The 26,776-nt window shown below is 46.5% G+C and overlaps 2 protein-coding genes across 2 annotated transcripts in view; one reads left to right on the top strand and one right to left on the bottom strand.

The window, feature by feature from the left end:
* UNK (unkempt family zinc finger) overlaps positions 1-18,804 on the bottom strand; it is a 41,429-nt gene extending 22,625 nt beyond the window's left edge. The window contains exon 1 of the mRNA XM_025361532.1: positions 18,597-18,804. Within this exon, the coding sequence (XP_025217317.1) occupies positions 18,597-18,700 (104 nt within the window). The 5' untranslated portion in view covers positions 18,701-18,804. The remainder of the gene's footprint in view (positions 1-18,596) is intronic.
* A 3,860-nt stretch (positions 18,805-22,664) lies between these two features.
* LOC112609118 (histone H3.3) lies at positions 22,665-26,181 on the top strand. Its single transcript, XM_025361539.1, has 4 exons — positions 22,665-22,944; positions 23,410-23,547; positions 23,631-23,784; positions 23,871-26,181. Exons 2-4 carry the CDS (start codon positions 23,420-23,422, stop codon positions 23,997-23,999), a joined length of 411 nt encoding a protein of 136 aa, XP_025217324.1. The 5' UTR covers positions 22,665-22,944; positions 23,410-23,419; the 3' UTR covers positions 24,000-26,181.
* The last annotated feature ends 595 nt before the right edge of the window (positions 26,182-26,776 follow it).

Below are 26,776 nucleotides of genomic sequence, written 5' to 3'. Positions count from 1 at the left end.
AAAAAAAAAAAAAAAAAAGACATCTATGCTGAAAAAATTCATCAGCATTATCAGACGAAGCACTTATCACAATATTCCCAACTCGTAAAAAAGCAATGGTCAGAAAAAAATTTTTAGGTCAGGTGCAGTGGCTCACTCCTGTAATCTCAGCACTTTGGGAGGCCAAGGCGGGCAAATCACTTGGGGTCAGGAGTTTGACACCAGCCTGGCCAACATCGAGAATCCCGTCTCTACCAAAAATAAAAAAAAAATTACCCAGGCGTGGTGAGTCACACCTATAATCCCAACTACTTGAGTGGCTGAGGCGTGAGAATCACTCGAACCAGGGAAGTTGAGGTTGAAATGAGCTGAGATCGCACCACTGTACTCCAGCCTGGGCAACAGAGCAATCCCCAAAAAAAAAAAAAAAGGTGGGGGCCGGGTGCAGTGGCTCGCGCCTGTAATCCCAGCACTTTGGGAGGCCAAGACGGGTGGATCACAAGGTCAGGAGTTTAAGACCAACCTGGCCAATATGGTGAAATCCCGTCTCTACTAAAAATACAAATTAGCCAGGTGTGGTGGCAGGTGCCAGTAGTTCCAGCTACTCAGGAGGCTGAGGCAGAAGAATCACTTGAACCCGGGAGATGGAGGTTGCAGTGAGCTGAGATCACGCCACTGCACTCCAGCCTGGGCGACAGAGCAAGACTCTATCTCAAAAAAAAAAAAAAAAAAAAAATTGGCCGGGCGCGGTGGCTCACGCCTGTAATCCCAGCACTTTGGGAGGCCGAGATGGGTGGATCACGAGGTCAGGAGATCGAGACCATCCTGACTAACATGGTGAAACCCCGTCTCTACTAAAAATACAAAAATTAGCCGGGCGCGGTGGCGGGCGCCTGTAGTCCCAGCCACACGGGAGGCTGAGGCAGGAGAATGGCGTGAACCCGGGAGGCGGAGCTTGCAGTGAGTGGAGATTGCGCCACTGCACTCCAGCCTGGGAGACAGAGCAAGACTCCATCTCAAAAAAAAAAAAAAAAAAAATTTTAAAGGAATATTCCTTTCTTTTTCTTTCTCTATTACCAGGCTGGAGTGCAGTAGTGTAATCACAGCTCATTGCAACCTCAACTCCTGGGCTCAAGTTGTACTCCTGCCTTGGCCCCCCCAAAGTGCTGGGATTACAAGCATAAGCCACCATGCACAGTCACAGCTATCTTTATTATTAGATGCTTTGCCACCGAATGTGTTAACAAAATAATCCACATGTCACCGAGCCTTAAAAGTGTAATACTTGAAGTGCATTTTTCTCTTCCTCTCTTCTTTTGACATAAGAGGTATGCAACAGTGATGAAGAATGTATAAAATGTGGTATGCTGGCCAGGCACAGGGGCTCATGCCTGGAATCCCAGCACTTTGGGAGGTCGAGGTGGGCGGATCAGAGGTCAGGAGATCAAGACCATTCTGGCTAACACAGTGAAACCCCATCTCTACCAAAAATACAAAAAATTAGCCGGGTGTGGTGGCGGGCGCCTGTAGTCCCAGCTACTCGGGAGGCTGAAGCAGGAGAACGGCATGAATCCGAGAGGCAGAGCTTGAAATAAGCCCAATTGCGCCACTGCACTCCAGCCTGAGCAACAGAGCGAGGCTCCGTCTCAAAAAAAAAAAAAGTGGTATGCTGATACGTGCAGCAATGTGAAGCAATGAGCATCACATATAGTCAGTCTCCTGTTGCAACTACTCGACTCTGCCGCTGAAGGGCACAAGCAGCCAGGACAATAGAGAAACGAATGAGCGCAGGTTCAAAGGAAGCTTTATTTTTTTTTATTTTTTTTTTTTTTTGAGACGGAGTCTCGCTCTGTCGCCCAGGCTGGAGTGCAGTGGCCGGATCTCAGCTCACTGCAAGCTCCTCCTCCCGGGTTTACGCCATTCTCCTTTCTCAGCCTCCCGAGTAGCTGGGACTACAGGCGCCCGCCACCTCGCCCGGCTAGTTTTTTGTATTTTTTAGTAGAGGCGGGGTTTCACCGTGTTAGCCAGGATGGTCTCGATCTCCTGACCTCGTGATCCGCCCGTCTCGGCCTCCCAAAGTGCTGGGATTACAGGCTTGAGCCACCGCGCCCGGCCAGGAAGCTTTATTTTATTTATTTATTTTTTATTTTTTGAGACAGAATCTAACTCTGTCGCCTAGGCTGGAGTGCAGCGGTGCGATCTCTGCTCACTGCAAGCTCCGCCTCCTGGGTTCATGCCATTCTCCTGCCTCAGTCTCCCAAGTAGCTGGGATTACAGGCACCCGCCACCGCGCCCAGCTCATATTTTGTATTTTTGGTAGAGACAGGGTTTCACTTCATTAGCCAGGATGGTCTCGATCTCCTGACCTCGTGATCCGCCCAACTCGGCCTCCCAAAGTGCTGGGATTACAGGCGTGAGCCACCGTGCCTGGCCCAAAGGAGGCTTTATTTAGGGACTCTTTGAAATTCATATAATCGTCACATCACGAAATGTCATTTTTTTAGTCATTGAAAAAATGTGAAGGGAGGGCACAGTGGCTCATGCTTGTAATCCCAGCACTCTGGGAGGCCAAGGCGGTGGATTGCTTGAGCTCAGGAGTTAGGAAATCAGCCTGGGCAATGTGGCAAAACCCTGTCTCTACCAAAAAAGTACAAAAATTAGCCAGGTGTGGTGGTGCACACCTATAGTCACAGCTACTCAGAAGGCTGAGGCAGGAGGATTCTTTGAGCCTGGGAGGTCAAGGCTGCAGTGAGCCAAGACTGTCCTACTGTGCTCCAGCCAGGAGGATAGACTGAGACCTGTCTCAAAAGAAAGTGGGCCATAAAAAAGCAGGCAGCAGGCTGGATTTGGTATGCAGGCTGGTTTGCCGACCTCTGCTCTACACTTGGGTATTTTTGTCTTCTTTTCCCCTTTTTGTGGAGAAAGGGGTCTCACTATATTGCCTGAGCACGTCTCGAACTCCTGGGCTCAAGCTATCCTCTGGCCTCTGCTCCCTAAGTGCTGGGATTACAGGTGACCTCTGCTCTAAACAGTTGATATGCCCCATCGCATCACACCCTTACATCTCCATACTTTTGATCATGTTGTCCCCTGGGTCTAGATCACCCTGAGGGTTCCCTGACCCTGCCTGCCCCCTCTTCCATGTTCCTACTACACTATGTGAATACTGCTGGTACAGCCACCACAGTGGGTTCTGACTGTTTTATACACTGCCACATCTATCATCTTTGAACCCCGGCACAGAGCTGACCCACAGCAGGTGTCTGAGAGGTGTAGAAGTGAAAAGAAAAGCAAAAAGCATACCAAGTGGTACAAGCCTGGTATAAAGCAGCTCTGCACGAACCCAATAAAACACAGAGAAGCAGCTCCAACCTCTGACTTAGATACTTCTCCTGGCAATTAACTCAGCAAGCTCTCTATTCCACATCATGTCTGCTCAGCTTTGTTCCTCACCTGAACACTAACATTGAGATCTTCCGCCTCACACACAGAGTCAGTTGCTGGCATTTGGCTCCTCTTTTGTCATTGGTGCTGAGAATGTGCAGAGACCATTACAGATCTACTTTTTGAAAAAAAGAATCTCATTCTGTCACCCAGGCTGGAGTGCAGTGGTGCAATTACAGGTCACTGCAGCCTCCCAGGCTCGAGCAATCTTACCACCTCAGCCTCTCAAATAGCTGGGACTATAGGCACCTGCCACCCCACCCAGCTAATTTTTATATTTTTTTATAGAGATGACATTGCCCAGGCTGGTCTCAAACTCCTGACCTCAAGCAACCCTCTTTAGCCTTTCAAAGTGCTGGGATTACAGGCATGAGCCACCATGCACAGCCACTACAGATTAATTCCTGTTTCTATTTCCTCCAACAACCAATGGGTATCATGATGACTACTGGCAAAAGCTGGGTACCAGTCAGACATGGTGGCTCATGCCTGTAATCCCAACACTTTCGGAGGCCAAGGCAGGTGGATCACCTGAGGCCAGGAGTTTGAGATCAACCTGGTCAATATGGCAAAACCCCGTCTCTACTAAAAATACAAAAACTAACCGTGGTTTGGTGTAGTGCCACATGCCCGTAATCCCAGCACTCTGGGAGGCCAAGGTGGACAGATCACCTGAGATCAGGAGTTCAAGACCAGCCTGGCCAACAGGGCAAAACTCCATCTCTATTAAAAATACAAAAATTAGGCCAGGCTTGGTGGCTCATGTCTGTAATCCCAACACTTTGGGAAGCTGAGGTGGGGGGATCACCTGAGGTCAGTTCGAGACCAGCCCGGCTAACATGGCGAAACCCCGCCTCTACTAAAAAATACAAAAATTAGCTGGGTGTGGTAGCATGCACCTGTATTCCCAGCTACTCAGGAGGCTGAGGCGGGAGAGTCACTTGAACCCAGGAGGCCCAGATTGCAGTGAGCCGAGATCCCCCCATTGCACTCCAGCCTGGGCGACAAGAGCAAGACTGTCTTAAAAAAAAAAAAAGAGGGCCGGGCGCGGTGGCTCAAGCCTGTAATCCCAGCACTTTGGGAGGCCGAGGCGGGTGGATCACGAGGTCAGGAGATCGAGACCATCCTGGCTAACATGGTGAAACCCTGTCTCTACTAAAAATACAAAAAACTAGCCGGGCGTGGTGGCGGGCGCCTGTAGTCCCAGCTACTCGGAGGCTGAGGCGGGAGAATGGCGTGAACCCGGGAGGTGGAGCTTGCAGTGAGCCGAGATCGCGCCACTGCACTCCAGCCTGGGCGACAGAGCGGGACTCCGTCTCAAAAAAAAAAAAAAAAAAAAAAAGAGCTGTGGTCAATCTTTTTGTGGAGTGCATGTCTGTGCATGTCTGCATGAATGTCCACCCTGTATGTTTTATGTTTGTTTATAATCTGATTTGGACAAACCTACAGATTTGAGTACAGAGACATATAGGCAAGACAATGATGAACTCCAGACAACCAAGACGAGCCAACAGGGCCAGGCGCGGTGGCTCACGCCTGTAATCCCAGCACTTTGGGAGGCCGAGGCGGGTGGATCACGAGGTCAGGAGCTTGAGACCATCCTGGCTAACAAGGTGAAACCCTGTCTCTACTAAAAATACAAAAATTAGCCAGGCATAGTGGTGGGTACCTGTAGTCCCAGCTACTCGGGAGGCTGAGGCAGGAGAATGGCATGAACCCGGGAGGCGGAGCTTGCAGTGAGCCAAGATTGTGCCACTGTACTCCAGCCTGGGCAACAGAGCAAGACTCCATCTAAAAAAAAAAAAAAAGACAAGCCAACAGAAAGAGGTGGCGCTGCAACACCAGATTTGCTCAGGACTTGGTGAATCCCAGAACAGTGAACAGCAAGATGTAAGCCCAACAAAAGGGACAAGAGATTGAGCCGGTAGAATAACTCACTCTGGATGCCACTCAGTCTCGGGACATGGGCCATGAGTTTTCAAGATGGAGTGGCCAGTGAGGAAGCACCTGTTCCTGCAGTTCCTGCTGCTCTCCTGGCCATTCCAGCCTGGGGGACAGAGCAAAACTCCGTCTCAAAAACAAAAACAAAAAACAAATACATACAAGCTTTAACTTGAATATAAGGTCTTTTTTAAATGCAAGACAAAGTCCTGATCTTAAACATTCTTTATTGAAATCTAACCACAATATGATAGGATTCTGCAACTAGCACAAAAGGAAAGGAAAAACAAAAAGCCAAAAAAACCCAGTCATTGTTGAAGATTATTTGTAGTATCCAAAGGCTCAAATAATGCTTCTCTGTAATCTCCTGTTTTCCATGTTAACACTTCCATGTACCTACTTCTTTCCTTCCCCCACATATAACTCCTAAAAAGAAATGTAGTCACTGAGGCCATAATTCATGGCTTATCCAAGGTTCTTTAAGTTTGAGAATAAAGTATGTTTTACCCTCAAAGAGAATACTGTAAGAGCATATGAGCTGTAAATTAAAATTCTAATTATTCATCCAAGTATGTATATGTTTCTTGCAAGCTGCTAAAAATCTTTCCTTATTTTTGCAAATCTGAAAGGTAAACTACTATCAGTTCTACATTCAATATTTATAAGGATATATGGGCCGGGCGCGGTGGCTCACGCCTGTAATCCCCGCACTTTGGGAGGCCGAGGCGGGTGGATCACAAGGTCAGGAGATCGAGACCATGGTGAAACCCCGTCTCTACTAAAAATAGAAAAAATTAGCCGGGCGCAGCGGCGGGCGCCTGTAGTCCCAGCTACTCGGGAGGCTGAGGCAGGAGAATGGCGTGAACCTGGGAGGCGGAGCTTGCAGTGAGCCAAGATTGCGCCACTGCACTCCAGCCTGGGCAACAGAGCAAGACTCCGTCTCAAAAAAAAAAAAAAAAAAAGGATATATGTACACATTCTGACACCAAACATGACCCAGAAACCATACAACTTTCTAATAGTAACCACATTGGTGGGAGTTACTAAAAATGGCTTTTAGTTTAGGCTGGGTGTGGTGTCTCAGGCCAGCGCTTTGGGGAGCAGAGGACGGAAGACTGCTTGAGGTCAGAAGTTCCAGACCAGCCTGGCAACATAGTAAGACCCTGACTTCACGAAACAAATCTAAAAATAAAAAATCAGTCAGGTGTGGTGGTATAGGCCTATAGTCCCAGCTACTCAGGAGGCTGAAGTGAGGATCATTTGAGCCCAGGAGTTCAAGGCTGCAGTGAGCTATGATTACGTCACTGCACTCTAGCCTGGGTGACAGAGTAAGACCGTATCTCCCAAAAAAAAAAAAAAAGCTTTAAAAAATAAGGGAAAATAAAGCTATAATTGGTGGTAGGTAAATATTTGGATGGATCTGACACACTACACAGCTACAGAGATGTGGCTTCCAAATCTTCTAAAGTGATCCTGATTTAGAACATTCTCTCTGACAGAAAAAGCAAGCTCAGGGAGTATTATTCAGGCAAATAAAGTGTCTAGTGAATTTCTAAGGGTGTCTGAACCTCCTTTGATCCCACACTGGCCTTTAGTCAGAGTAAACACAATATGATCTTATGGCCACTATGAAGCCCCTAGATGCAATGAAACTCCCGACCGCACCTGTGCACACACGCATGTGCACACACACACAGCAACCCACAGTCCAGGTGCTACGCGCACTCAAGCAAGTCAGTGTTTTACAGTGGGGGAGCCAATCACTGGCAATTATTTCAGCCCACTTTTCACTGGGGCTCACTGGAACATTCTGACACCTGTGAGCTGTCCTGCCCCAAGAACTAACAAGAGCCAGGAAGGTGTGCAACTAGTCTACGTGTCCATGGTCCCTTCTTTCTATAATTGTCCCCTTGCCCTATGGGGCCTAGAGCTGGTGAAACTGAGGAAGGTTCATGTAAGGGTCACTCACATCACTGATTTTTTTTTTTTTTTTTTTTTTTTTGAGACGGAGTCTCGCTCTGTTGCCCAGGCTGGAGTGCAGTGGCCGGATCTCAGCTCACTGCAAGCTCCGCCTCCCGGGTTTATGCCATTCTCCGGCCTCAGCCTCCCGAGAAGCTGGGACTACAGGCACCTGCCACCTCGCCCTGCTAGTTTTTTGTATTTTTTTTTTAGTAGAGACGGGGTTTCACCGGGTTAGCCAGGATGGTCTCGATTTCCTGACCTCGTGGTCCGCCCGTCTCAGCCTCCCAAAGTGCTAGGATTACAAGCTTGAGCCACCGCGCCTGGCCCACATCACTGATTTTAGAGAATATTCAAGAGTACAAAAAAGCCCCGTTCATTCTCCCCCAAATCATATAATACCTTGACTTTATTCAAAGTTTTTCTGGCCGGGCATGGTGGCTCACACTTGTAATCTCAGCACTTTGAGAGGCCAAGACGGGCAGATCGCTTGAGGCCAGGAGTGTGAGACCAGCCTGGCCAACAAGGTGAAACCCCATCTCTACTAAAAATACAAAAATTAGCCAGGTGTGGTGGCATGTACCTGTAATCCCAGCTACTCAGGAGGCTGACACACTACAATCGCTTGAGCCCAGGAGGCGGAGGTTGCAGTGAGCTGAGATCATGCCACTGTACTCCAGCCTAGGCAATAGAGCAAGACCCTATCTCAAAAACCAAAAAATAAAAAAATAAAAAAATAAAACAGAAAAAAAAACCCACAAAGTTTTTCTGTACATAGCTAGCCTGAAAAAGCTAGCCTGGAAAACCTCCAGTTTTATGACTTTAGTAATATGTTTAAACTAACATGTTCTTTGTACAGTTTTCTGTACAACAAAGTATTTGGCCCTAAACTGAGTGGGTCAGTTTAGAACATACATCCATCATATAAGATACAAGCAGTATGATGGAGGCGCTACAAAGACTGGAGAATGAAATAAGAATTCAAGTGGATGTGGAAGAGAGAACTGTTCTCTGAAGATGCTGCTGCCCTGTGCGTGCCCTAGGAACTGAAGAATCTATTTTAGTGTGGATGCAACTAAAGAAGGCATTCAATCAGGGCTGTTGAAGCAAGGAGCAATGCAACTGAAAGCAGTGACTACAGCCCAGTTCAAATAATGGTGAACAGTACCTACACTGTGCTAAGTGTCAAGCACTGTTTTAAGCACTTTACATATATGAACTCATTTATTTCACCCTTATAACAACCCCATGAGACAGGGAATATTCCTATTCTCAGGAAACTGATACACAAAGAGGTAAGTCACTTGCCCAAGATCTCACAGCTAGTAACTGACAGAGCTGGGCCTCAAATCCAGGTGGTGTGACCCTGGAGTCAGTACTCCTAACTACCATGCTGACTGTTAAGAAATGCTTAATTTCTTTTCTTTTCTTTTTTTTCTTTCTTTTTTTTTTGAGACGGAGTTTCGCTCTTGTTGCCCAGGTTGGAGTGCAATGGCGTGATCTCGGCTCATTGCAACCTCCGCCTCCTGGGTCCTAGTGGTTCTCCTGCCTCAGTCTCCCTAGTAGCTGGGATTACAGGTGCCTGTCACCACGCCCAGCTAGTTTTTTGTATTTTTAGTAGAGACAGGGTTTCACTATGTTGGCCAGGCTGGTCTCAAACTCCTGACCTCAGGTGATCCACCTACCTCAGCCTCCCAAAATGCTGGGATTATAGGCGTGAGCCACCATGCCCGGCTAACTAAGCATTTCTTAACTGAGCTAAAGGAAAAACAAGAGTAGTAGCAAATAAGCCTCAGTGACTCTCTGAAAGCTGTTTAGAACATGTCGGAGAGTTTCGCACAGGCCATAACTACAATACCATAAAATAAGTTGCTGAAATAAAAACAGAAATGTTCACTTTAGCATGCGCTACTGGATATTTAATATACATTTTTTGTGTTCATTGTAAAGTACTCTTACTTCAATAGTGAAACAGAGGTTAGTTTGTTTTTAATCAGGAAATACAAGTACTGGTCTCTAATTTATACTATATTTAGATCGTCCGATTCACACAAATCCTGAAGTGGCAGGCCGCCAGATGCCTGGCACCTCTTAACAGTAGAAGTGACATCAGAAACATATGGTAATGTTCTTACCAAAATTAATAAATGCTTAGATATAAGAACAACTACTTAAAACTTCTAAGTCACAAAACACCATGCTAAAGGTTTTTATCAACCTCTTCTTTACAGAACATAACTACTTCTCTTATGTGGGGGTAGATTTGTGAATAGGCCAAAATTTCATAGGAAGGTGGGACGTGGACCTTCCCCCTCCTCATTAAAGTCATTTTGTCAGGACTTATGGTGGCTATATGGTGTTTCAAATGCTAACAGGAAACAAATGAGTCAACTTATGCACATGAAAAGTAAACTGTGAATAAAGAATAAGAAAGGGGAGGAAACAGTTCAATAAGTTCAGATACAACTTGATGATACTGTCACAGGCTGTCACAGGCCTCAGTATCTTCTTTATGTCCTAAAGAAATTGAGCCACCAACAGGAAAAAAGGTCACCTCACAGAGAATGCTGTGAGATTTTTAAGTTGCTAGACTCCTTTCCATCTTCTCCTTCTCCTCAGCTCTTGATACTGCTGTCAAATTCTACACACTGGCAAAGAAAAAAGGGGTGAAAGTTGAGGGATTTTATAGAGAAATAATAAAAAGTTTGTTGTGATTACTTGAACTAATATAGTATAGCCACTGACATCATTTTAAATCCCTAAAACACATGGCCTGTCCTTAAATGCCCAGGTAAACCTTAAAACATTCACAATACCGGAAGAATGGACTCTATTACATTTTAGTAAGAGCAAACTTCTCTTCCACCTCCCACCCACCCCAGGCAGTAGACGTAATTCATTTTATGAAGGCATTGGTAAAAATCTGCTTGTTGGCCGGGTGCGGTGGCTCAAGCCTGTAATCCCAGCACTTTGGGAGGCCGAAACGGGCGGATCACGAGGTCAGGAGATCGAGACCATCCTGGCTAACACGGTGAAACCCCGTCTCTACTAAAAAATACAAAAAACTAGCCGGGCGAGGTGGCGGGCGCCTGTAGTCCCAGCTACTCGGGAGGCTGAGGCAGGAGAATGGCGTAAACCCGGGAAGCGGAGCTTGCAGTGAGCTGAGATCCGGCCACTGTACTCCAGCCTGGGCGACAGAGCGAGACTCCGTCTCAAAAAAAAAAAAAAAAAGAAAACAGCAGCTCTGCTGTCCAGAGGGATACTACACCTAAATTCTCGGCATTGTTAGCAATTAGGCTAATGTAATTTTTATAGATTGGCTAAGAATGGCAGAGAAACTTACATTCAACATCCATCTTCACATAACAATTAGTGTGACCCAAATTCATCCAAGATGTTAAAAGAAGGGAAGACAATCTACTAGGATTAGCCATAACTGTCCATAGTTGCAATTTCAAAACATAGAAGATGCATACGGATAGTGGGAAAACCTCCTTTAGTATCAACCATAGCTGGATTAAAAAAAAACAAAAACAAAAACAAAAAACTTAATCATTAAGCAAATATTGCCCAGTGTGGGAAAATAATCACTAGACCAGTCCACTATTTAATGTAATGCAGCTTTAAATGCAACCTTACTGTCATCACTCTTGACCTGGAGTCTCTCCTAACGAGAAAAATTACCTTTAGGCAAAGGTCTGGCAGGAAAGCCTGCAGATGTGTGCTGTGCTGCTCAGGTTGTGGCAGGGCTCTAGTTACCTAAGCGTGCTCATGGCTTCTACGACACACAGGAAAGAGACCTCACCTGCAGGCATCAGGGTGTTGAAAAGCGGGAGGACGTGTAGGTCCACGAGGGTATCTTGCTTTTGTGCACTTATCTGGGGTGCTATTGCAGAGAAGGAGCTCCTTTATAGAGTGTGCCCAAGATGGATTTCTCTAAGTTGCTCTCAGAGTTGTCCAGCTGCCCTCACCAATAAGTCACAGTCTTTGTAGGATGATAGAAACCACCAGTCAAAGCAGATGCATATGGGTTGTGGGGAAGCCTTCTTTAGTATCTAACATAGCTGGATTAAAACAAAAAAACTTAACCATTAAGCAAATCTTGACTTTAATAATTTAGATAACAGCAAATATCAACTAGGTGTTAAGCTTAAGAATCTACCCTTAGCAAGGGCACTTAACACTTGTTAATGGGGATTTTGTGGGATTAAATGAAGGCTACAATGAGCTCCTAATTTCTGTCCTGCAAAAAATCAGTTCTACTTGATAAACAAGTAAATAAGATCCAGAAGTGTTTCTTGGTAATGTAACTCGTTCTCGCTGAGGTTGCTTAGTAACGCTTCCAATGACTTCTGTTGTGCAACAAGTAGTACTCTACTAACTCTTGTACGATTTTATTGTAATTTGCAATAATGACTTAAATACATATTCATGTCCAGGATTTTCCAAAATACAATCAGATGCAATCAAGTGAAGTTAATGACATTTATATAATACATAAACCGAAAATAGATCTATGGAAGTATTGCTACATTATCTTTGTTTAATTCAATGCCCAGGAAACCAGTCCTAAATTGAAATGATGCCTAGATAGACGAGGCTATAAAGTATTTATTCTCTGTCTACCTATAAGAAATCACCAAGCGGCCAGAAAACTCCTGCAAACCTTCACTAAACTAGAATTTCATTTTCCTTTAACATGAGGGCATTAAGAAGTCTGAGAATCGACTGCAGTCACTGCAGTTGAAGGCATGAAGACATGATTGGTCTCTGAGGTATACTTCCTCTCATGGGGTGAAAACAATGAGGTCAGAAACTCGGAGAGTTTAATATTTATTTATTTATTTTTATTTTATTATTTTTTTCAAGCCAGAGTCTCGCTCTGTTGCCCAGGCTGGAGTGTGGTAGCGTGATCTTGGCTCAGTGCAACCTCTGCCTCCTGGGTTCAAGCGATTCTTCTGTCTCAGCCTCCCGAATAGCTGGGATTACAGGCATACACCACCATGCCCGGCTAATTTTTGCATTTTTAGTAGAGATACAGTCTTGCCATGATGGCCAGGTTGGTCCCGAACTCCTGACCTCAAGTGATCCATTCACCTTGGCCTCCCAAAGTGTTGAGATTACAGGCGTAAGCCACCACGCCCAGCCAATTATTGATTTATTTTTCAGATAGGGTCTTGTCACCCAGGCTGGAGTGCAGTAACATAATCTTGGCTCACTGTAGCCTCAATCTCCTGGGCTCAGGGATCCTCCCACCTCGGCCTCCTGAGTATCCAGGACCATAGGCGCACACCACCACACCTGGCTCATTTTTTTAATTTTTAGTAGAGAGGAGGTCTTGCTATGTTGCCCATGCTGGTCCGGAACTTCTGGGCTCAAGTGATCCTCCCGCCTCAGTTTCCCAAGTTGAGATTATAGCTACCACACCCAGCTGGATATTTAAGATGGTAGTTTTTCTGTGACCTTTCAAGAATACATTTTTTTTTTTTTTTTTTTAGATGGAGTCTGGCTCTGTTGCCCAGGCTGGAGGGCAGTGGTGCAATCTCAGCTCACTGCAACCCCCGCCTCCCGGGTTTAAGCAATTCTCCTGCCTCAGCATGCGCCACCACACCCAGCTAATTTTTGTATTTTATTTTTATGTTTTTGTTTGAGACGGAGTCTAGTCCTGTCACCCAGGCTGGAATGCAATGGCGTGACCTCGGCTCACTGCAACCTCCGCCTCCCAGGCTCAAATGATTCTCCTGCCTCAGCCTCCTCAGTAGCTGGGATTACAGGTGCCCGCCACCACACCCAGCTATTTTTTGTATTTTTAGTAGAGACGGGGTTTTACCATGTTGGCCAGGCTGGTCTCGAACTCCTGACCTCGTGATCTGCCTGCCTCGGCCTCCCAAAGTGCTGGGATTACAGATGTGAGCTACTATGCCATGCTCAGCTATACACTTTCAATAGTATAACTGTTAATACAGCAAAAAGCCAAAAGATAGCTAAACTTGCAGATACATTTTGAGATGTGATTGCTACAAAAGTTCTCATTCTTAAACGTTTTTATAAAACTCTTCCAATATACAAGACAGTATGTTATTATAAATAAAGCTTAATTAAATTCATTCTTTGTCAAATGAAAAGACAAACTGTCGGCCGGGCGCGGTGGCTCACGCCTGTAATCCCAGCACTTTGGGAGGCCTGGGTGGGCGGATCACGAGGTCAGGAGATCGAGACCATCCTGGCTAACACGGTGAAACCTTGTCTCCACTAAAAATACAAAAAATTAGCCAGGCGTGGTGGAGTGCACCTGTAGTCCCAGCTACTTGGAGGGCTGAGGCAGGGGAATGGCGTGAACCCGGGAGGCGGAGCTTGCAGTGAGCTGAGATCGCGCCACTGCACTCCAGCCTGGGCAACGGAGCGAGACTCCATCTCAGAAAAATAAATAAATAAATAAATAAAAATAAATAAATTAAAAAAAAAAAAAGAAAAGACAAACTGTCTAGTAAAAGGAGGTCACAGGCCAGGCACGGTGGTTCATGCCTGTAATTCCAGCACTTTGGGAGGCCGAGGTGGGCAGATCACGAGGTAAGGAGATCAAGACCATCCTGGCTAACACAGTGAAACCCCATCTCTACTAAAAATACAAAAAATTAGCCGGGCGTGGTGGCAGGTGCCTGTAGTCCCAGCTATTCAGGAGGCTGAGGCAGGAGAGAATGGCGTGAACCCAGGAGGCAGAGCTTGCAGTGAGCTGAGATCGCGCCACTGCACTCCAGACTTGGTCTCAGAAAAAAAAAAAAAAAAGAGGTCACATGGTTTTTGTCTTGGAAGAATAATAATACATATACATGATCGTTTTACTAAGTGCTAAGCAAATACTTGGAGCTGTACAATAGAGGAACTTCTGACATAACTGTTTTCTAAAAGGACTGGATTCCTCAAGTCCAGCACAAGTGCCTGCTACACCAATTTGCTGAAAGGATTATTCCAAAGTTTCCCTTAAAGCAAGACTATTCAAGAGTTTAGAAAAAAAAAAATGAACAAAATTATCCTTCAGACTATGTTATGAATAATCCTCTCGGTTTAGGAAAAGGAGGGCTCAAACTGAGAACTTCAATTTCAGCACAAGATTGAAGGGGCAAGAAAGGGAAACGAATGGGAAAGTAATTTTTTGCTTGGTGTATTCAACTTGTGTTTGCCAAGATTGCCGTTATGGTAAATGAGACTCAATTATCACACAAGTGTCTCTGGATTATTGCAAAGACTACTGCATGTTACATAATTTCAAATATCAGGTATAAAACTATACAAAATTAATTTACATATAAGAAAGGCCAGGTGAAGTGGCTCACACCTTCTCAGGACTCAGGCCTTCCCGTGCCACTGTACACCAGTCTGGGTGACAGAGCAAAATCCTGTCTCTTGCTCTGTCCAACCAACCTGGGTGACAAAAATAAAAATAAAAGTGGCTGGGCGCAGGGGCTCACACCTGTAATCCCAGCACTTTGAGAGGCCGAGGCGGGCAGATCACGAGGTCAGGAGTTCGAGACCAGCCGGGCCAACATAATGAAACCGTCTCTACTAAAAATACAAAAATTAGCCGGCCATGGTGGCATATGCCTGCAGTCCCAGCTACTCAGGAGGCTGAAGCAGGAGAATCGCTTGAACCCGGGAGGTGGAGGTTGCAGTGAGCTGAGATCACGCCACTGCACTCCAGCTTGGGCAACAGAGTGAGACTTCGTCTCCAAAAAAAAACAGGCCGGGTGCGGTGGCTCAAGCCTGTAATCCCAGCACTTTGGGAGGCCGAGATGGGCGGATCACGAGGTCAGGAGATCAAGACCATCCTGGCTAACCCGGTGAAACCCCGTCTCTACTGAAAAATACAAAAAAAAAAAAACTAACCGGGCGAGGTGGCGGGTGCCTGTAGTCCCAGCTACTCGGGAGGCTGAGGCAGGAGAATGGCGTGAACCCGGGAGGCGGAGCTTGCAGTGAGCTGAGATCCGGCCACTGTACTCCAGCCTGGGCGACAGAGCGAGACTCCGTCTCAAAAAAAAAAAAAAAAACAAAATAAAAACAAAACAAAACAAAACAAAAAAAACCTGACAGGCAAAAACACAAATATTCAAAAGGAGTCTATCTCTGTATTCAAAATGGGATCAATTATTATCAATGATCAATTATTATTCCACTCTGTATGTCCATGTGTACCCACTGTTTACCTCCCAAGCAGCTCAAATTTTCATTTAAAATCAAAATCAAACTGCTCCCGTCCCCTAACTCCCAAGGGCAATAAATGAATTCACCTTATGGGGGCAGGGGAAAGCAGGTAAAGAGGTATGTGCCTGTAGTCCCAGCTACTCAGGAGGCTAAGGCAGGACTGCTTGAGCCCAGGAGTTCAAGTCCAGCCTAGGTAACATAGTGAGATCACATCTCTCATTTTTTTTTTTTTTTGGACAGAGTCTTACTCTGTCGCCCAGGTTGGAGTGCAGTGGCACTATCTCGGCTCACTGCAACCTCCGCCTCCTGGGTTCAAGCGATTCTCCTGTCTCAGCCTCCCGAGTAGCTGGGACTACAGGTGTGTGCCACCAGGCCCACCTAATTTTTCGTATTTTTAGTAGAGACGGGGTTTCCATGTTGGCCAGGTTGGTCTCAAACTCCTGACCTCAAGTGATCCACCCACTTCAGGTTCCCAAAGTGCTGGGATTACAAGCATGAGCAACAGCACCCTGCCCATGTCTCTTTTAAGAGAGGAAAAAAAAAAAAAAAAAGGCTGGGTGTGGTGGCCTCCCAGCACTTTGGGAGGCCAAGGCCCAACAGTAGATTGCTTGCACCTGCTTGATCACAGGAGTCTGAGACCAGCCTGGGCAACATGGCAAAACCACGTCTCTACAAAAAATACCAAAACAACGTATCCAGGTGTGCCCGTAGTCCCAGCTACTCAGGAGGCTGAGGTGGGAGGATCACTTGAACCAGGCAGGTCGAGGCTACAGTGAGCTGAGATTGTGACACTGCACTACAGCCTGGATGACAGAGACCCTATCTTAAAAAAAAAAAAAAAAAAAAAAGAAAAAAGAAAAATCAGAGTCAGCAAGTGTGCTGGTTCCATCATATGTGTCCTCATGCTCCCTGCACCTCAGCCCTAGGACGACTAGGGGATGAAGTATGACAAGTCATCACAGCTTCTGAATGCTGGTAAGTCTAGCAAGAAAGACCACTGATTTCTATCTCTGATTTTTGGAAATAAAAATATAAAAACACACATACACACGAACAGACAAGGAGATAAGAACACCTACAACCTCCCATCAAGCCTGGCTATTTTACCTACTCCTGCTGATTTCCTAAGACACCTCAAGAGCCAGGTCCCATTACTCTGTACTTACCCACAAGGAATGGAAAGGCAGGGTTTTTTTGTTTTTGTTTTTTGAGACGGAGTTTCACTCTTGTCACCTAGGCTGGAGTGCAGTGGTGCGATCTCGGCTCACTGCCACCTCCACCTCCCGAGTTCAAGCGATTCTCCTGCCTCAGCCTCCTGAGTAGCTGGGATTACAGGTACCCACCAGCACATCCAGCTAATTTTTTGTATTTTTAGTAGAGATGGGGTTTCGCCATATTGGGCAGGCTGGTCTCGAACTCCTGACCTCAGGTGATCTGCCTTGGCCTCCCAAAATGCTGGGATTACAGGTGTGAGCTACCACACCCGGCCTGAAAGACAGGTTTTAAACAAATGAGCATCAAGAAGACAAAGACTCAGACACTGACATTTACTCAGCTGTTCACTAGTTTCACCTGTAAATTCCAAAATAAGAAAGTCTTTCTAATACAGATTTCATAGTATGCTCAATGACAACACAACACAGAAACACAAGTTGCTGAAACCAAGACTCTCATGACTCAAAATGTGTTTATTTTACTAAAAACAGTGATCTGAGCAACCAGAGAATATAAAGAAGTTCCAATTACGTGAAGTTTCCACATTCGAAAATCAAGACTACACCATTCAACTAATCAGTAGTCTTTGAGCTAAAAACATCTCACCAAAATCAATGGAAAGACTGCGAAAGATCTCCAGTAAGAAAGGACCAGGAAAGCAATGTCCAAATCAGAAAAGGAATGGTCAACCTGAGTCAGACTGTAGTCAAGAAGCTTAAATGATTCCAGCCAACAACATAGAATCCCACAAAGAAGCCATACACTTCCTATAACCAATGTTCCCCAACCCCAGAACCGTTTCCCAAGGTCTTCTATATAGCAAGAGTTCCTCCTGTCTGGTTTGAGTTCTTTCTACTCCAACAGATGATTCTGTTCTTCGTTCACTGAACAACTTAAGAGCTGTTCAACCCCCCAGGTTCCAAAACCTCTCGCAGCTGGGGATCCTTTTAAAGATGCACATCGCTCAGAAGCCCATGGGGATGAGAGGCATTCAGAGCATCAGGGAAAATGGAAAGCAACATTTTGCTTAACACGAGAAACCGCCCCTTATTCATCTTTCTCCCACATCACCTAACTAGGGAATGCTTAATGTGACTTGAAGGAAATGAAGACAGCGACCTAAAAGCACACAGATGCAGACTTCCAGGAAGAGGTTTTCCCATCTTGCTGGACCCTGTAGTGTCGGTATTTCGGGGTCCCTCTAATGCCACATTTCTGCTGAGCCTGCAGACATACTCGGAACCCATCACCTTCGGGCTCCCAAACTCAGGCTCCGCACAGCCCGCGAGGGAAACGGTCATGGGCACGCACCGACACGTTTCCATCTTTGCATGTTTATCTAAGTCGACTGGGAATTCAAGCAAGGGTGGCCCTCGTGGACAATCTACGAGCCTTAGGGACACAAAAGGCTTCCTGTGGAAATTGCATGGAATCTCCTGACAGGATTTCGCGCTAATGATCATTCATAGGTGGGTTCTGGGGCTGGGCCCCACGGAACTCGTCTTGGTTGTGTCTTGGACTTCTCACTGCCCCCCAAAGGAGCCTACTACTGTGGTTTTATGGTCTGAGGAACAGTTAGGCCTCGAAGGCCTGGCCTAGGGAGAGTGCACTCTGCATCCCGAGCTCCCGCCTTCCCCACTCAGCGGCCGGGACCGAGTTTCCCGCCCCACAGCCCGACCAGAGGTTGGTGGCAGTTGGAGGCAGTTGGGACCGGCCCCAGCAGGTTGGAACCGGTCTGGGCCGGGCCGGAGGAGGAAGGGGGGGAGGAAGAGGCCGCCTCGCGCTCTCCCTGCGCGCGTGACTCACGCTGGCCGCTGACGTCAGGCGTGCGCGCGCGGCGGGGGGGGGGCTCTACGTACGTGTAGTGCTGCGGTTTCTCGGGCTGTGCCTGCAGCACCTGAGCGGTAGCGGCCGGGGGCGCCGAGGAAGCTGCGGAGCCGCCGGGCCCGGGGCCCTTCGACATGGTCTTGTCTTCCTGCCTCTTCGCCGCTCCCCTTTTATTATTCAGTCTGCGCGGTCCGCGCCGAGGACCCAGTACGCCTGCGCCGCGCCACGAGAACGTGAAGACCCCCCACACGGCAGCATGGGTTGCTGGGAGTTGTGGTTCTATGTCCGACTGGAATTTTACCGTCGGCAGAGGGGTGCTGGCAAAGCGCGGGACCACAACACCCAGGGATCCGTGCTGCTAGTGTCCCGGATGGTGAGGGCCTGCGACGGCTTCTGGGAATTGCAGTCCGGTCGCGTTTATCCTTCTTACCAGCGCGTTTTCAGTTTCAAAGGGAAGCCTCTCCATGAAACTGGAGCGCCTGGAGGAGAAGGGGCCCAGAGCTAGGGAGGCCCTAGCGACTTCTGCGAAAGAGTTCCAAGTATAGTTTCACTGCCAACGGTGTCATAACTACTTTGCCTTTATACTTAGTACATCTTGGGTCGGTTCTAATGCCAGCTCAGAGCAGTGCCTCCAAGCAGGGCTTAAGAATCTGTATTGTCGGTTCTTAGTTCTGGGCCCTGTGCTGCAGGCACCTGCAATCCGACAGCAACCCCTTCATCCTTGCGGCGGGTCTAACCTGAGAGGGATTGAGAAAGCTTTGCTAAGGAGGAGAGTTCCCGCGCCTTTGCCGAGGCGCTTCATTTACCTTTACCAGCCTCGACACCTGGAACTCCACGACTTGTGTGCCTTCTCAGCCTGACACCTGGCCTGACCAACTTGTTTCCAGTACATTAAGGGCCAAGGACAAATTTAATCTCCGCCTAGAATAGTCTCTGAGGTACATTGACAAATTGCAGGCAACTTGTCAGTGTTGAGAAGCATCACAGTGTCCAGAGGAAAGGCCTGGGTTTGAGTAGGGCGTGCCCGTATTTATCCACTCTAGTTTTCTTCTCTGGTCGTCAGCCTTTTTACTTGGGACATTATCTTTCCCATCTCTGCTTCCCACCAGTCAAGCAAAGTTCTTCACTTTGTAAAAGAAGCCAGATGCCCCAGACCTAGGCATTTGTTTCTGTGAGTTTTAGAATGTTCTCCATAGATATTTTAACAGTTGACATTTAACTTTGTTTTTCATATTGAATCTATTTTAAATCCACTGGTTTTGATTTATATTTTCGTAGATGGGATTACATTAGCAAATGATTATCTCATTAAAGAAACACATTCCAAATAACCTTAGGGGTGAGGGGTGGTGGGGCTAATGGAAAATCGTTAACGTTTGAGTGACACATATTTTATTTAGCTCCAAGTTCCCTCACATCAGAAGCCACATTACAGAGTTGAGAAACTGGTATTTCCTAAATAGGCTAAATCGTTTAGCCACTAGGGGCGTTTGAAAATGAAAAATTACAAAAGGATAAATACAAGTTGTAGTATATTGCTTTAATCCTATGATTAAACGCAACTTAATTGGTTTATGTTAGCCTCAGAATACTCAAGTGTCATCTGGCTGAAGAAATAGAGGTCACAGCACCAGATTTTAAATAATGGATGTATACCATGAGCTTTAGAATAAGTGTGTACTGGGAGAATTGGGAGATGATCTCATCCAAACTGCTTAATTGGCAAAAGAGGAAACCGAAACCCAGAGAAGCTAAGTAACTGCACAAAGTTACTCAGCAAGTTGGTAACAGAAGAGGAACTAGGACAGTAGCCTACAAGGCTACATCACATTCACTGTTGGGTTTTGTTTGTTTTCTTTTTTTTCTGCTATTTTTTTCATTGTGTAGAGGTTTTTGGTTCTTCCTCATTTCCTGTGTTGCTTTTCCTCCCTTGTACCAATTTGGAAAAAGGAAAACATACCTGTGTGACTACCAAGTAAGAGAGACAGACTTTTTCTTTTTTTTTTTTTAAACGGAGTCTCACTCCGTTGCCCAGGCTGGAGTGCAGAGGTGCGATCTCGGCTCACTGCAACCTCTGCCTCCTAGGTGCAAGCGATTCTCCTGCCTCAGCCTCTTGAGTAGCTGGGATTACAGGTGCATGCCACAACGCCCAGCTAATTTTTGTATTTTTAGTAAAGATGGGATTTCACTATGTCGGTCAGGCTGGTCTCGAACTCCTGACCTCATGATCTGCCCTCCTCAGCCTCCCAAGTGCTGGGATTACAGGCGTGAGCCACCGCACTCAGCCTCCTATTTCCACGAATCATACTTAAATGAATAAATGTAAATCCCTACCTTTTTTCTCCGGGTGGCTTTAGTTTCTAATAATTAGCAAAGCTGGAAAGAAAATGACTGTCCCTCCACACGGAGGCATGGAAATGACATGATTCTGTGTAACCTAGAAAAATCGTGAAACACAGCCAGGCATGGTGGCTGAAGCCTGTAATCCCAGCACTTTGGGAGGCCGAGGAAGGCGGATCACAAGGTCAGGAGATGGAGACCATCCCGGCTAAAACGGTGAAACCCCATCTCTACTAAAAATACAAAAAATTAGCTGGGCGTGGTGGCGGGTGCCTGTAGTCCCAGCTGCTCGGGAGGCTGAGGCAGGAGAATGGCGTGAACCCGGGAGGTGGAGCTTGCAGTGAGCCGAGATTGCGCCACTGCACTCCAGCCTGGGCGACAGAGAGACTCTGTCTCAAAAAAAAAAAAAAAAGAAAAAAAAATTAGTTGAAACCTATATATACCTGTTTCTGCTACTTTTTCTTTTAGTAGTTTGGAATATTTGTTGAACCAAGCATCAGAACTATAGAGTGGAGTAGAATGCCCAAGGCTGTATTTCAATTTTCTGGGCTTTGCTTGGCTAGTCTTTTTTTTTTTTTTTTTTTTTGAGAGGGAGTCTCGCTCTGTCGCCCAGGCTGGAGTACAGTGGCCGGATCTCAGCTCACTGCAAGCTCCGCCTCCCGGGTTTACGCCATTCTCCTGCCTCAGCCTCCCGAGTAGCTGGGACTACAGGCGCCCGCCACCTCGCCCGGCTAGTTTTTTTTTTTTTTGTATTTTTTAGTAGAGACGGGGTTTCACCGGGTTAGCCAGGATGGTCTCGATCTCCTGACCTCGTGATCCGCCCATCTCGGCCTCCCAAAGTGCTGGGATTACAGGCTTGAGCCACCGCGCCCGGCCGACTAGTCTTAACCTTAAGCCTGCTATGGTATTTTATATACTTGAGGCAACTGAAGAACTGACTATTGCAATCTACCCAAGACATTTACTTAGGCAAAGGTAGGGATTAGCATATTTACACATTTGTCATGTTTCTTCAGAAGTAATACCTGCCAGGATATGCTATTAAACAAAAGGGCACATATTTAGTTTAGTTATCTTTCGTTTATTCTTCATGGACATGCAAATACTATAGTAGAACTATTTCCTTTCTGGCTGTAGTCATTTCATTCAGTTGAAGTACATAATTCAAGTAACATGTTGCTTAAGTTACTTCTTGTTTAATCATATGGAAATCACAAAATATTTTGTGACACCTTAAAAACATATGAAACAGTTCCTCTAATTTATTAACATGTTTATTTGTATCTGTTATTTACCCCTTCCCACCCCACCAAGGGGCCTGCTTCTGGTTAAAAATGTATGTGCATGATATTTCAAATACTTGATAATATAACATGATTTACTGAATTCTAATTTTCACACTACGCACTTAACGACCAAAATATTATGAAAGGTAATCTAGGGAACACATTTTATTTTACATCGGAAAATATTTACAAAAAAATTGTTAAAGTAGCCTCTCTGCGTGCATAGCATTCGCTTGATGCCTGTAAGTTTAGACTCCTGCTCATCCTGATAGAGACCAATGCAATTCATTTGCATTGACTTTCTATTGCAGAGCTTTGGAACCAAGGGAAGGATCCAAACATAGCTCCATTTTATCCAATCAGAAGGGCCGCTCAGTGCTAAACTCTGATTCGTCCATTCCTCTTTGCATCCATCCAATCATTAGGCGACTTTAACAGCCAATCAGCGGCCTAGATATGCACCAATCATGGAACAGTGCCGAAGCACGGCCTTTGTGTCGGGGGATGTCAGCGCGTCGGCGAAAGCACCCACCAATAAAAAAAGTCGTTGGTGTATGCAAATAAGGGTTCTATGACGCAGAGACGCAGCGTGAAGCGTGCCTATAAAAACGGAGGCGTCGAGGGGGCTTGGAGCGCAGAGCGGTTTGGTCGTTCGTTGGGCTTCTGTCCGTTCTTAGCTGGGCGATTGCGGCTGTTCCTCGGGCAGCGGAAGCGGCGCGGCGGTCGGAGAAGTGGCCTAAAACTTCGGCGTTGGGTAGGCGTTCGTGGGGTTGCCCGCGGCTGCAGGTTCTGCCAACCGTTGCCGCCGCGGGCCGCGGCCGTTGGGAGCCGAGCGGCGGGGGCTCCTTGGGCCGCTGGTTTCGGGTAGGGTATGGGGTCGGGAGGTTTCCCCTTGGGGCTTTGTTCCGGAACCGCGTCCCCGCCTTTTCCTGGCGGTGATTCAGAGGTCCCGACGCCGGATTCCGGGCAGTCGGGCCTCCGCCCGTCAAGGAAGGGAAGTGACTCCTCCCTGTACTCCCCCCTCCCGGGGGAGGCTGCCGCTCCTTGCAGCCTGAGTCATTAGGGGAGGGGGAGGAGGTTGGCGGCCCTCGGCCATCTGCCGCCGCGAGGTGGGGCACGGGGAGGCGGGAGGCCCGGCGGAGGGACCAGGGCCTGTACCGCCGCAGCCCCGGGGTGCGGCCCGGGTGAGCGCGGCGGCCTTATCTTCGGGGCGTTTTAGGTGAAAGAAAATGGCCCGAACCAAGCAGACTGCTCGTAAATCCACCGGTGGGAAAGCGCCCCGCAAACAGCTGGCCACAAAAGCCGCCAGGAAAAGCGCTCCCTCTACTGGCGGGGTGAAGAAGCCTCATCGCTACAGGTAGGCCGGGCGGGGAAACAATGGCCCGCCGGTGGACGGCTTTGTGCGGCGGCGTCTGCTCACCCCTCCCCTGCTCGCTGCAGGCCCGGGACCGTGGCGCTTCGAGAGATTCGTCGTTACCAGAAGTCGACCGAGCTGCTCATTCGGAAGCTGCCCTTCCAGAGGTTGGTGAGGGAGATCGCTCAGGATTTCAAAACCGACCTGAGGTTTCAGAGCGCGGCCATTGGTGCGCTGCAGGTAAGACAAAGGCCTGGAGTCGGGGGAGGGCTGGGCGGTTTCCGCTCCCCGAGGGGGATTAATAGTGTGGCTCTTGTCCTCAACAGGAGGCTAGCGAAGCGTACCTGGTGGGTCTGTTCGAAGATACTAATCTGTGTGCCATCCACGCTAAGAGAGTCACCATCATGCCCAAAGACATCCAGTTGGCTCGCCGGATACGGGGAGAGAGAGCTTAAGTGAAGGCAGTTTTTATGGCGTTTTGTAGTAAATTCTGTAAAATACTTTGGTTTAATTTGTGACTTTTTTTGTAAGAAATTGTTTATAATATGTTGCATTTGTACTTAAGTCATTCCATCTTTCACTCAGGATGAATGCGAAAAGTGACTGTTCACAGACCTCAGTGATGTGAGCACTGTTGCTCAGGAGTGACAAGTTGCTAATATGCAGAAGGGATGGGTGATATTTCTTGCTTCTCATGATGCATGTTTCTGTATGTTAATGACTTGTTGGGTAGCTATTAAGGTACTAGAATTGATAAATGTGTACAGGGTCCTTTTGCAATAAAACTGGTTATGACTTGATCCAAGTGTTTAACAATTGGGGCTGTTAAGTCTGACCATACATCACTGTGATAGAATGTGGGCTTTTTCAAGGGTGAAGATACAAGTCTTAACCACAGTGTAACTTACAGTTTCCTTTAAAAAAAAAAAAAAAAAAAAAGTAAACCTGGCAGCTATAGAATACACTATGTGCATTTATAATAGCTATTTTATATATTGTAGTGTCAACATTTTTAAATTAAATGTTTTACATTCACAAGTGGTGGGGAGTCTTGTCATTAAGGTGTGTGTAATTTAGAGTCCAGTTGGTTTTCTTCTGACTGCACTTGTTCTCATAGTAGTAAAATGCTATGCGCATTTATACCTTGCATAAGTCCTCATTCTACCACATGTTATCTAACCCTCTAGCTGATAATGCAAACACTAACTGGGGGATTTTATTTATAAGGGCTCTAGAAAAAAATACAAGTTATTCACACCAGCATCATCTATTAACTAATATTCTGAACTAGTTAGTGCAGCTTTTCATTGTGTCGTGTGGTTGGTCTCATAACTAGGTTGAGTTTTTCTCCTCTGCTAAGAGGAAACAGTACCGAAGTTCTTTTTCTTGTGGCATTTGTATTATAAAAACTTGCTGTGGGGGAGGAGCATAAAGCTCCAGCCCACTGAACCTCTGCCAATTAAGATGGTGTTGGGTTAGGTTACATCTGGTTACTGTCCTGGGAAAATCATTTTTATAGAGATGGCCTTCCAAGTGGTTTTAAAATTTATCTTATTGAAGTTTTTAGGTCAATTATGTATGTTGACTAAATTTACAAATAAACTTGTTTATCCAACTAAGTGTCCAAAACCTAAATTGAATGTGCTAAGTTTTCACATGTCCCATTATCTAGGTCCTTGTATACTAATGTTTTGAGCTTAGTTCATTTCAGGTGTTGCTTGGTAGACAAAGGAACCTTTTATTTACAAAGATACTGTAGAAAGCATGTGAACAGCTCTCTGCTTTATTAAGATGCCATAATATTGCAGTATTTGCAGTGTGGGTTAAGACAATCTATCAAGAAGCTTTTCCCCCGCTCCCGTTCCATAGCATAGAAGCCCGCAGGTGTAGAACTCACTCTTAAACTTCAGTATGAAGTCAGTTTTCTTGTGCAATGATTGCCACAAAAGCATAGTATGTGGATGTCAGCGAGACAGCATGAGAGCCAGCAGTTACGAAAGTATTCCTGTTTGAAGCTAGCGACTGCTTAACGTTCTGCCCCATTAAATTGCTTTCTCGAAAGTTTGGGTTAGTTTCAAATTTAAGATTTTAGAGGGAAGGTAGAGTAGGTATCTTTCAGGTCGTGATAATGAGCTCCTATGAAAGAACGTAATGTAGTGACCCGCTTTTCTAGAAGATTCATAATCAGCTCTGGAACAAGCACACTTAAATGATTCCTCACAGTGTTTCAGAATGAGATTAAGATCAGACGTTGGAATGTGCTGTTCTCTGGAGTGTCTGGAAACAAGTACAGAAACCTGGCTATGGTGATGAGTTAGCTTCTGTTTACTACCTGTGACAACCCAAGTGAGTGACACTAGTGAACCTTCTCCCGTAGTCTGCAGGCTGGCATAGAAGGTTCTCGGATTATATTGGGCAGCTTGCAATGTGCCGAAGTAGCAACTTGCCTTTCCACACTTGGCTTGAGCACTCAACCCAGAAGGCAAAGAGAGCTTTTGGTTGTAGGCAGCTGCCTGTATGGCATATCCCTCGGTAAGGGTAAAGGAGCAGAGGCAAAGGAGAAAAGCAGAAGTTGGAGCTGATGCAGGTATCCTATGCCCTTGATGGATGAGACTAAAATAAAATTTTTGAAGTTAAGATTTTCTCATTTTGTCAATGGTTTTCATTCGAATGATAATGTCTTTTAAAAAGTTTGGGGAAATGTCCACAAAGCACTCACTTCTGATTCAGCTGGGGCTGGGATGTGCGCATTCAATAAGGAAGCTCCCTATTGAGGTGACCTCAGGGACAGTTTCCCCGGGACAGTGCCAATCTGTGCCTGTTGGTGTATTTATTTTGAGGAGTCTCTGTTGCCAGGCTGGAGTACAGTGGCGCGATCTCGGCTCACTGCAACCCCCGCCTCCCAGGTTCAAGCGATTCTCCTGCCCGAGCATCCCGAGTAGCTGGGACTACAGGCAAACACCACTACACCCAGCTAATTTTTGTATTTTTAGTAGAGACGGGGTTTCACCATGTTGGCCAGGAAGGTCTCGATCTCTTGACCTCGTGATCCGCTCACCTCGGCCTCCCAAAGTGCTGGGGTTACAGGCGTGAGCCACCGTGCCCAGCCAGTGTATTTAGAGACGGGGTCTCCCTATGTTGCCCAGGTTGGTCTCAAACTCAAGCTCCCAAAGTGCTAGGATTACAGGTGTGAGCCGCTAGGCCTGGCCTGAAGTGTATTTAATAGTGCCTC

This window comes from Theropithecus gelada, chromosome 16, assembly GCF_003255815.1.
Source record: "Theropithecus gelada isolate Dixy chromosome 16, Tgel_1.0, whole genome shotgun sequence".
Taxonomy (NCBI): Eukaryota; Metazoa; Chordata; class Mammalia; order Primates; family Cercopithecidae; genus Theropithecus; species Theropithecus gelada.
Note: the sequence above shows the minus strand (reverse complement) of the source record. Positions and strands in the feature narration are given on the sequence as shown.

What these genes read in the sequence shown, in the direction of transcription:
- LOC112609118 (XM_025361539.1), top strand. Translation starts at nt 23,420, where the DNA reads ATGGCCCGAACCAAGCAGACTGCTCGTAAATCCACCGGTGGGAAAGCG. An exon ending in AAGAAGCCTCATCGCTACAG is followed by an intron (nt 23,548 to 23,630) that starts GTAGGCCGGGCG and finishes TGCTCGCTGCAG; the next exon opens with GCCCGGGACCGTGGCGCTTC. An exon ending in CGGCCATTGGTGCGCTGCAG is followed by an intron (nt 23,785 to 23,870) that starts GTAAGACAAAGG and finishes TGTCCTCAACAG; the next exon opens with GAGGCTAGCGAAGCGTACCT.